Genomic DNA, 12,086 nt, shown 5'->3' with positions numbered 1-12,086 from the left:
TAAGATGTATCCGTATGTCAGAATCATGGCTGAAAAAAGGCTTTTTAAGCTTTGGCTTCTCCTTGGCCAGTTAGGCTTTCTGTCCCTCACTCAATGTTTACTCCAGTATGGATGGACTTTTGGGGCCATAGATATGCTCTATATAGGTAGCAATGATCTACTCAAAATTCTGCATGCAGCTCAGAGGTGGAAAACTCATATCATGGAAGGTGATTTTAATGATAAACATCTTCAGTTTGTAGGAAGGCCTGCAGTGTCTCGGCTCTCCATTGCACGAGATAGACATGTGATCATGCTAAAATGTGTTCATGTGAATATGACTATGATAATTGAGGTTTCCATGAGTTTATGTCTCAAAACTGTATTTTAAAAATGTACTTTAAAATGCATATGCATGGCATCTTTATTTCTCTACTCTGTATTTGACTTTTACAGTCAATCTTCTGACCTGAAATTATTTTTTTTCCCAACAGTAGTGTGTAGACTTTGCAGACACTCTTGAATGTTCACCTGTGATATTATTTATAAAAGTTCACTTGCCATTGTCTTTCATAAAAATGCAGCCACCGAAATCACTCACTGCAGCATTGTTTTCCTTGTCTAACAGAATGTTCTTCTGCAAAACAAAGATTAAATAGAATGTAACCAATAATACATAAAGTCACTGGCAGTTACAATTTTCTAATATTCTGAGCATCACAATATTAAAACCCAGATTTTTATGGGTAGGTAAGACAGAATATCAATAAAAAAACAGGGAAAAAAAAGATATAAAGTACATTAATTAGCATTTTAATATGATATAATAAGTATTTGACTCCCTGCCAACCAGCAAGAATTCTGACCCCCGCAGCTCACTTGAAGCATACAAATTTGTCTTGCCCTTTCAGCAAGAAACTGTCATAAAGAGACCACTGTTGGTGGTCATCCATTTTCTATACTGCTTATCCTCACAAGCTGGAGCCTATCCCAGCTGTCTTCAGGCGAGAGGAAGGCGGGGTACACCCTGGACTGGTGGCCAGCCAATCACAGGGCACATATAGACAAACAACCATTCACACTCACATTCATACCTATGGACAATTTGGAGTTGCCAATTAACCTAGCATGTTTTTGGAATGTGGGAGGAAACCGGAGTACCCGGAGAAAACCCACTACACACAGGGAGAACATGCAAATTCCACACAGAGATGCCGGGGGAGGGGGGGTCGAACCCAGTGTGGCCTGTGCACTAACCACTCGGTCCACCATGCGGCCCCACTGTTGGTGCCAGAATTTGAAGATGAAACAAACCCATCAACCCATCAATCAACCCATGAACCCACCAACCAACCAAATAACCAACCAATCAACCAACCCATCCAACCATCCAACCAACCCATCCACCCATCCATCCAACCCATCCATCCAATCCATCCAGCCCATCCATCCATTCATCCAACCCATCCAACCAACCCATCCATCCATCCAACCCATCCAACCCATCCATCTATCCATCCATCCAAGATTAAGCAGCCTGTTGGTTATTGTTTTCCTGATCAATGGGATCAAATTCCAAATATTCCAAAGTTCCAAATATGTTTTTCACACAAAACTAACCTAAAATCGCACCTTCCAAATTCCTTTTATTTTTATTTATAGCCATTTTAATGCTTGAAATGCTTAATTTAACAACATTGGGTTAAATGTGTGTGTTTTGACTAACAGTCCGTATATTCATTCATTCATTCATTTTCTTTTTCCTCACGAGGGTCGCAGGGGTGCTGGAGCCTATCCCAGCTGTCTTCGGGCGAGAGGCGGGGTACACCCTGGACTGGTCGCCAGCCAATCACAGGGCACATATAGACAAACAACCATTCACACTCACATTCATACCTATGGACAATTTGGAGTCGCCAATTAACCTAGCATGTTTTTGGAATGTGGGAGGAAACCAGAGTACCCGGAGAAAACCCACGCATGCACGGGGATGCAAACATGCAAACTCCACACAGAGATGCCCGAGGTTTAAATTGAACCCTGGTCTCCTAGCAGTGAGGTCTGCGCGCTAACCACACGACCGCCGTGCAACCTAGTCCGTATATATTTTTAAAAAACCACGATAGTGAAGGTATTCTTTATTTGTACAAAAGTATTACCCAAGGTTGTTTCAATGTACTTTCAGTACTGTTTCAAAGTTAAATATTAAACATTACTCACCGGTTTCAGGTCACCATGGACGATCTTCATGCCTTTGAGCACCTGAAGACACTTAAGCACATCGATTGCATATTTTCGTATATCTCCGTCATGGAGTCTTCGCATTTTGCTCTGTATTAAGGCTTTAAAGAGGTCCTTTCTGGAAAAATCGTAGAAAATCATGCAAGTTAAATACACACTAGTACAGTCAACGCTTACTCTTACTGTCATTAAGTCAAAGAGGAACCATAAAGATGTTTTAAAACTCACTCAAATAGGCGAAAGGTGATGCAGAGGTGGTTGCGGAAGTAAAAGTACTCCTCCATGTGGACCATATTGGCTTTGTTACTCTTGTCCAACTTTTGCAGGGACTTTAAAATTTTGAGTTCAGCCTCTGCAAACTCTTGACCCCTGAAATCAAAGATGTGTGCAGAATGGTCATTCAGTGTTAAAAGTACAATCCTGCTTGCCAGTCATGTTGAATTAGGTTTAATTTACTGAACAAAAACTATTGAATAAAATGAGAAACTGTCAAAACCGTTCGCTGGTATTGAATATTGTCAAAATTAGTTTTGACAATTAACCTTTAACCTCGGATATTGCTTTCTCATGCAGTGGCTTCAAGGTCAAAACTGCAATTTCCATGCTCAAGTCAACAACACACAATTAGCAAACAAAACTCTTCGCTCTAGTGTCACTCGGTTTGGTGAGATCTTACTCGATTGTGTTTCGAAACACCTTGATTGCCACGAGCATTGTCGTCTTGTGGTCTTTACACTTGAGGACTTTTCCTGCAAATCCCGATCCAATCACCCTCAATATCTCAAAGCGATAAGCCAAGTGGTCTCCGACCCTCTGTGGATGAAATAATCATTAATTCACTCATTAGTGAGTACTACATGTTTCAAAATACAAACTATGATGATTGGTATGAACTCAGCACAGTGTGGCGCAGAGCGGCGCACCCACACCTCTGTCCCTCCCACTAGTGTAAATGGCAAAGACGGAGGAGACATGTGAATGTTTATTGCAATGAAAATGTGCCTGTCACTTTGTGCCAGTCAGCCAATTTACGGCTGCGCAGGGTGCACTTCGCCTGCGCCAAGAATAAACCAAGTCAGAAGCGGAGATCTTTCAGGGCACCTTTGGCTCACTGTTTTGTCATGAAATTTTGACTGCACCGAGTTGAAAATGTAGACGCCTCCCCCGGTGCGCTGCCACGCCCATCACCAAATTACCAAATTGGCTGTTAGCACTGCATGGGGTGCACACACTGCTAACCTGCACCACATTGGTATTAGTATAGCGTTGTGTAAACAGTGTGTCCAAAGCTTCAATTATATCTAGTGTGTGCACCATTGTTATCTTGCACTGCCTTAATCCTCTTGGGCCACAAGAGCCGAAGATATTCCAATTACTTAATTGGATTCAAGTCTGGAGACATACTTGACCACCTCATCACCTTCACCTGTCTGAGGTGTTTGGGCTTGTTAGTATGATGTTGGAAAACTATGCAGCAGGAAGCGGATACATGCTCTGCTTGAGAATGTCACAGAACATGCTGGAATTAATCATTCCCGAAATGAACCACAGCTCCCGTGACGGCAGCACTCATGCAGTCCCAAATAAGCGGCTTTTCGATTACCCTGCTAATGTTTCTTAGCTAACAATGTTACAAGGACATGGATTCAGAAACACAATTAAGTAAAAATGCATCCAACAATGCACAAATAATAATAATGTTGATTATGATGATTATCATATATTATATTATATAATTATAATATAATTACAGTATAATATAATAATAATATAATATAATATAATATAATATAATATAATATAATATAATATAATATAATATAATATAATATAATATAATATAATATAATATAATATAATATAATATAATATAATATAATATAATATAATATAATATAATATTGTATAATATAATATAATTATAATATATTATATTATATTATATTATTATATAATTATATAATATAATATCCATGTCCTTGTAACATTGCTAGCTAATATTATAGTATATGAATGAATATAATATAATATAATATACTATAATATACTATAATATACTATACTATACTATACTATACTATACTATACTATAATATAATATAATATAATATAATATAATATAATATAATATAATATATTATATAATAGTATATATTATATAATAATAATAATAATAATAATAATAATAATAATAATAATAATAATAATAATAATAATAATAATAATAATAATAATAATAATAATAATAATAATGGCATCATCAAAATGAAGTTGAAAAATGTGAGGAATCTACTATTTTCTTTTAATAATAATAATAATAATTATTATTATTATTATTATTAAATAATTATTAAACAATAGGTATTATTATTCTATAATATATATAATTATATATATAATAATAATTATTATTATTATTATATAATTATAATAATAATTATAATATAATAGTTATAATAATAATGCACAAAATACCCTGAAATATAAAGCTGCTGGGCACAGTAGATATTGCACATCTGGACTTACTGCTTTATAGAATCCTTGGTCATCGTCGAAGGACTTGGCCTCCTCTGATATGGTCTGTGACCGACTATGAATTTTACTCTCCTTTTTTCCTATGTACCAAACTTTTCTGTAGTCTTTTATTTCCATCTGCTCATACTGTGTCAGGTATCGCTTGGTATCTTTAAGAACGCCTGCACATAAGAGTAGCAGATTAAGTTTCACAGAAATACTCATATAACAAATAAAAAAAAAACTGTAAAACTTACTTTCACAAGTCAAGCTTGGCAACGTAAAAGTGAAGAGTTTGTTCCTGATGGTAGCTTTATATGTCTGAATAAAGATAAACATTTATTGTAAAGGTTGACATAAGAGTATAAGACAATACAGATAAATGCGTAATACTGACCTGAATTGCAGGTTTGGACATTCCTTGTCGATGCGTACAGTTTTGTGGGTAGCTGACCTTTTGACATATCAACCCAAATTCGGATTTCTGAGGATTTGATGGCGGTGATATCTGATGAGCGCAATTGCGAGCATTTTCAACACGTTTTATTGACTTTAAACGGTCCTTGTTATTTCTTGAGGAAGGCTGGATCTGGAAGTAGAAAAAGGTTTATACACGTTCAAGCTGTTGTGTACATTTTCATGAAGTGTACAGAAATCCCTCGCCACTTTATGCTTACATTTTTGCAGTCTCACTATCAAGGTTTTCCAGAAATGTATTAATAATGGTTTAATATAACTGATTATTATTATTAAAAACAAGCATTCATTCATTTTCATTCATTCATTTTCTACCGCTTATCCTCACTAGGGTCACGGGGGTGCTGGAGCCTATCCCAGCTGTCTTCAGGCGAGAGGCGGGGTACACCCTGGACCGGTCACCAGCCAATCACAGGGCACATATAGACAAACAACCATTCACATTCTAAAAACAAGCAATTTTTACATATTTTTGTTTACTAAATTAAGTATTTTCAAGCATATTTAAACACAAATATAAGGTCCCCCGCCCCCAAGTTGAACTGCCCAGTTTGGAGGCGCCTTTTATTGTGGCCGACACCTGTCACCTGTTAGCATTTTGATAAGCCACACCTGTGAGGTGGATGAGTTATTTTGTATTAACTTATACAATATTTGAGAGAAGGGCCGCACGGCGTTGGAGTGGTTAGCACACAGGCCACACAGCTAGGAATCCCGGGTTCGATTCCCATCTCTGTGTGGAGTTTGTATGTTCTCCCCGTGTGTAGTGGGTTTTCTCCGGTTTCCTCCCACATTCCAAAAACATGCTAAGCTAACTGGTGACTCCAAATTTTTCATAGGTATGAATGTGAGTGTGTAATATGAGTGTAAAGGTGACTATAGGGGTGTTATTTATTCTCGAGAGGGCACTAATTGTAGCGAACAGTATTTAGAAGGTCATAAACAGGTTTTCTATTAACTATAAAAAAATCTTCCATTTATGCCCTGTGATTGGCTGGCAGTTTGGAGGGGCCTTTTATTGTGGCCAACACCTGTCACATATGTCAGCATTTTGATATGCCACACCTGTGAGGTGGATTTCTTTAGTTATTTTGTATTAAATTATACAATATTTGCGAGAGGGGCTGCACGTCGAACGAGTAGTTAGCACACAGGCCACACAGCTAGGAGACCCGGGTTCGATTCCCATCTCTTAGTGGAGTTTGCATGTTCTCCTCGTGTGTAGTGGGTTTTCTCCGGTTTCCTCTCACATTCCAAAAACATGCTAGGTTAATTGGAGACTCCAAATTGTCCATAGGTATGAATGTGAATGTGTAATATGAGTGTAAAGGGGACTATGGGGGTGTTATTTCTTCTCGAGAGGGCTCTAATTGTAGCAAACAGTATTTAGAAGGTCATAAACAGGTTTTCTATTAACTATAAAAATCTTCCATTTATGCCCTGTGATTGGCTGGCAGTTTGGAGGGGCCTTTTATTGTGGCCAACACCTGTCACATATGTAGTGGGTTTTCTCCGGTTTCCTCCCACATTCCAAAAACATGCTAGGTTAATTGGAGACTCCAAATTGTCCATAGGTATGAATGTGAATGTGTAATATGAGTGTAAAGGTGACTATAGGGGTGTTATTTCTTCTCGAGAGGGCTCTAATTGTAGCAAACAGTATTTAGAAGGTCATAATCAGGTTTTTTATTAACTATAAAAATCTTTTATTTATGCCCTGTGATTGGCTGGCGACCAGTCATGGGTGTAACCCCACCTCTCACCCGAAGACAGCTGGGATAGGCTCCAGCACTTGAATGAATATTATTTGGCAGATGAGTCTCTTGCATAGTAGCAAGGGTGACAATCTGATCATAGTTTTTGCATGCAGCAAATGTAATAATAATAATAATAATAATAATAATCCCTCCCCCAGTAACTTAACTTAAACTAACCTTGTTTGGCTGTAACATTGCACTGTAAATGCATTGTCGATTTGGTAACCTCCTCAGAAGGGTTGGCTTTTCAAATCCGAAGCATTTCGACCCGAGGGGTCGATTTAAATCGAGTGGATTGAAAGTAAACATATGTGTGGAGGTCGAACATGAGTTTGATGCTCTCACACGATTGCGTCAAAAGACCTCGTCATGCCACAGGGCCGATCTCTGTATTAAAGTCGTCTACATCGTCACAGTTTCTTTTAATACTCATGTAGAAAACCGGACATTAACTCCTCTGAGCGTCAGCAGAGAAGTGACGTCACGGCGTCTGTTCAGTCCGCAGCTCGAGAGCAGCTGTCTATATAGCGTGCGGTTACTTTAGTTAAATCTGTACATTAATTCCATAATCTTCTCAATATACGGACTCAGTGCCAACTCTAGCACAATATACGCTTTATGAAATGTGATTTCTTTATAGTTAGATCGGTAGATATATATATACTTTAATGACCTCCAAGGGAAATTCATACAAAACCGTGTCATTTATTTATGCATAATTACTGTAACGGTCGATTTTACATTCAAAAATCAAATGTATATAGTTTCTATGTACTGTATAACGTTAGTGTTTTGGGCTGTCATGGCAGGTCTTCACCGCTTGAGGGCGAAAGAGGACAAAACATCTGCCAGGCGTAAAACATGAAAACTGCAATAACGTTTGAAGTAACTTAAAGTATTGTTCATATTCATACATCATCACAAAACACTTAAAATACGGAGCTCATATTCCATATTTCCATACATATCGTACCCATAAGAATGGGCTTAATGTCATTTTCATCAATATCTACAGTATTTTTAACTATAGCAAGTGTGTGATCATGCTAGTTTTCTACCGTAATAAAATAGAGGATGTGTGGCCTTTACTTATTTTTACCACTACAATGCTATAATTTATAGCATTATAGCATTTTAATTTTATATATTTTGCAAATTTCGCCACTGAGGGACGAATAAAGGCATATCTTATCTCTTATAGTGTTGAAATCTGTGCTTTATTTTGAAAGACCGGAAGTGTACGGTTCCTAGCGAGGGTGTGAACTTTATACCGCTATTCAATTCCGAGAGGCAACTGTTATGTGAGGAGCGAACAGTTCCCCTCGACGTGAATACTCGTGTTTTTCAATCCGAGTCGTGACAAATACTAGGATAATATTGTCTGGGTCAGGTGTCGTGGAATAAAAAGTACTGCGACGGGTCGCTGACCTACTGGAATGGACTCCGAGGTAAGTAGCTGACAGGCAGTCACGCTGCGTGTAATGTTATGGTGAACTTCACACCTGACTTTAATTTCCCCGAGTGCCACCGAACGTACATATAAAGTGTTATATATTTTTATTTTATCTGCCATTTAGGTTATTTCTTATACTTGAAGAAACGCAACAGGTGAGCCAAATTAGGCCACAAGCTAAGGTGTAGTGTTCATGGACTTAATACAGGCAAGTCGTATCATGGCGAACAGTGAGTGGGTGTATTCTCATTAAATAAGAGATGGGCAGGAATTTTTCAATTAGTCAAATAAAACCTTCATTTGCCTCAATAGACAGAATTCTATTTTTTTTCAGATTTGATGTAGTTTTGAACACAAGTTACAACAATACTTTTTTCATCATACTCCATTCTCTATATCATTGCTGATAAATGCATTCTCACCTACTATAAATAGTCAATAACCCACCTTTAAATGAAGAATGAGCTCTTTTTGTTTATCCAAACTATCCACATTTAATTAAGGTAAAAACAACCCATCGAGCTTCTATAATGCTTATGCTCAATAGGGTAGTGGGGTACGCTGGAGCCTATCCTAGCTCGCATTGCAAGTACACTATGAACTGGTCGCCCTGTTACCATTCATTCATTCATTTTCTACCGCCTTTCCTCACGAGGCTCGCGGGGGTGCTGGAGCCTATCCCAGCTGTCTTTGGGCGAGACTGGTCGCCAGCCAATCACAGGGCGCATATAGACAAACAACCATTCACACTCACATTCATACCTATGGACAATTTTGAGTCGCCAATTAACCTAGCATGTTTTTTTTTTGGAAAGTGGGAGGAAACCGGAGTACCCGGAGGAAACCCACGCATGCACGGGGAGAACATGCAAACGCCATACAGAGATGGGAATCGAACCCTGGTCTCCTAGCTATGAAGTCTGAGCGCTAACCACTCAACCGCCGTGCCGCCCCCGCCCTGTTACCAATTAACCTAAAATACTTGTTCTTAATGCTAAAGGTGGCCTAATTCTAACCACTGTGCGGCCCATAAAAACAGCCAATTAATACTTATTATTTTAGCTCTCTTGTCACTTAACATTCAGCTTCCACTTTACACTTGGCACTTAAACGTAGCGGCCATTTTAGACAACTACAAACCTGATGGACACTATAGAAATAAAAGGCATAATTGCGAAGGCCGATTACGTCACAATGCTGAAGGCGAATTACTTTTAATTACTATAATTACTTTTATACTTTTATACTTTTATTACTTTTATAGTTTTATTCTGACCTGAACACATCATCAGCAGTGCAATTCTAACACCATAAATGTATCTCCAACTCTCAAACACGTCTCTATCTATCCGTCGTCTATCTGTCGTGCATTCATGGACACTGAACATCACAACATCTGCTGCATTTAAGCATGCTTGGAAATCAAAGATGATACGCTCAGAACTCAATAATGGGAGTGCGACCCAAAAAAAAAGGCAATTTACTTTGTGAAATAGGCTGTTCATCAGTGAATCAAGTTTAAGACCATAGCTGAAAGTAATTTAAATAATAGTAAAAAAAACTCTCTAAAATTGAAACAGAAAAAAAAAAAGACAAGTAGCTGCTCTATTCTTGTTAATCACCTCCCAAAAAATAGTTTGAGCATACTTGATGCTCGTGTTTTCAGGAGGCAATTATTCTAAATAGTGACGATGGCTTCAAAGATGTCCATTTTTTTGTAAACTTCCTTTGACATCCATCCCAAAATGTTCTAAATTGGATTTATATGAAACATGAACACGCATTTCTTTCCCTTTTCTGTGTGTTCTACCGAGACAAAACAAGTTAATATGAGCTAGCTAACAATGCATGTCATTCACGTCTTTGGGACCTACCTATTTTGGTGCTAAAGCCCTTTTTAAAAACAGCAACTTGTATTCTAATCAAGAAGCTACAGTGATATTGTTCTTTTTCTATTCTGTCAGCTAACACAAAAAAAAAATTTTATCTGGCGGAGTAATACGGCGCTTTGCTAGCCGCTCGTCTCAGCGTCACATATACGAACATATGAAGTAGATACCACACTCTTAATTTCGCTACAAAGACTCAACAAAATGCTAATTTACTCTCAGCGTTTTTTACCCGAAGACTGAAGCACACGTCTTGTGCTGGAAGACACGGCCATCCCAATGAGAGCGGACATTGTAAGTGTCGAGGTTTTTATGCTGTGTTGTTGACAGGGCTAAATAAAGTTTGGGTAATTTTTGTTAATCATCAAAGTATAGCAAGATACTGTAAGTATTGCATGTTATCATCAATATACTTCTTAATGCATCATCATAGCACATATCAAGCGATAAAACCTTCTTTACAGTGCTTTGTAGTCGAAATGCATAGATAGCAATGACGTGCATTGTTAGCTAGCTCATTAACTTGTTTTCTCTCGTTATGATGCACAAAAACACATTTAAATATTAGTCAATGATGACACAACTGAACACAAATGCAGTATATACTGTGTGTATTGTACTGTTAACTCTATTAATACAATTGTATTAATAGTACCATTAATTGTTGTGTTGCAGTTGACGCTGAATCATATTTATTGTTATTTGGGTTTGTGTCTCTGTCATTCAACACATAGGGCAACAAAAAAAAAAAACAGCCAATGGGGCACAAGCTGTTTCTTCCTGGCATCACATATCAGGCATGGGGTGTAGAAACCTGATGACAAAAATACACCAGGGAGCTAAGTGCCACTAGCTGACCACATGGGTTGCTGTCAGATGAGAAATGCCAAGTTGAACTCCAGTCAGTTTGATTAGGTTTTACTTGAACGACTTGACTAGGGAACAAAAATTAAAATGTATTATTGTATCATTGGACGGGGAACTTTTGCATAGCAATTGAGTAGCCTCCACCAATAGTTAAAATATTAATTATATTAATATGGGTAATATTTTAGTAGTAATGGGACTTGAAACATTCATGTTTTTAATATTAAAAATGGCAACATTTGATGTAGGAAATCTTTGTCTTGTGGATGGAGGAGTGGGGCCGCTAACATACACATAAAGTGCACACATTCATTCATTCATTTTCTACCGCTTTTTGGACTGGTCGCCAGCCAATCACAGGGCACATATAGACAAACAACCATTCACACTCTAAAAACAAGCAATTTTTACATATTTTTGTTTACTAAATTAAGTATTTGCAAGCATAGTTAAACACAAATATAAGGTCCCCCGACCCCAAGTTGAACTGCACAGTTTGGAGGGGCCTTTTATTGTGGCCAACACCTGTCACCTGTTAGCATTTTGATATGCCCCACCTGTGAGGTGGATGCGTTATTTTGTATTAACTTATACAATATTGAGAGAAGGGCCGCACGGCGTTGGGAGTGGTTAGCACGCAGGCCACACAGCTAGGAGACCCGGGTTCGATTCCCATCTCTGTGTGGAGTTTGCATGTTCTCCCCGTGTGTAGTGGGTTTTCTCCGGTTTCCTCCCACATTCCAAAAACATGCTAGGCTAACTGGCGACTCCAAATTTTCCATAGGTATGAATGCGAGTGTGTAATATGAGTGTAAAGGTGACTATAGGGGTGTTATTTCTTCTCGAGAGGGCTCTAATTGTAGCCAACAGTATTTAAAAGGTCATAAACAGGTTTTCTATTAATAAAAA

The 12,086-nt window shown here is 38.0% G+C and overlaps 2 protein-coding genes across 8 annotated transcripts in view; one reads left to right on the top strand and one right to left on the bottom strand.

Moving 5' to 3' along the window:
• Positions 1-532: 532 nt before the first annotated feature.
• On the bottom strand, positions 533-5,073 carry LOC131131451 (dual specificity tyrosine-phosphorylation-regulated kinase 4-like). The gene is made up of 6 exons (XM_078792580.1): positions 4,992-5,073; positions 4,747-4,916; positions 2,897-3,033; positions 2,449-2,589; positions 2,200-2,338; positions 533-616 (listed from the first exon to the last, which is right to left on the bottom strand). The coding sequence occupies exons 1-6, from the start codon at positions 5,071-5,073 to the stop codon at positions 533-535; spliced, it is 753 nt and encodes a 250-aa protein (XP_078648706.1).
• Positions 5,074-8,212: 3,139 nt separating this feature from the next.
• The window catches only part of LOC131130708 (F-actin-monooxygenase mical2b), a 36,098-nt gene continuing 32,224 nt past the window's right edge, over positions 8,213-12,086 (top strand). For all 7 annotated transcript variants that reach the window (XR_009130071.2, XM_058074553.2, XM_058074551.2 and 4 more), the window contains exon 1: positions 8,213-8,416. The gene's annotated coding sequence lies outside the window, so the exon portion shown is untranslated. The remainder of the gene's footprint in view (positions 8,417-12,086) is intronic.

The sequence above is a fragment of the Doryrhamphus excisus genome, linkage group LG1, assembly GCF_037039965.1.
Source record: "Doryrhamphus excisus strain RoL-2023G ecotype Guam linkage group LG1, RoL_Dexc_Guam_v1.1, whole genome shotgun sequence".
In the NCBI taxonomy this organism is placed as follows: Eukaryota; Metazoa; Chordata; class Actinopteri; order Syngnathiformes; family Syngnathidae; genus Doryrhamphus; species Doryrhamphus excisus.
The sequence above is the reverse complement of the archived record's forward strand: the minus strand, read 5'-3'. Positions and strand labels throughout refer to the sequence as shown.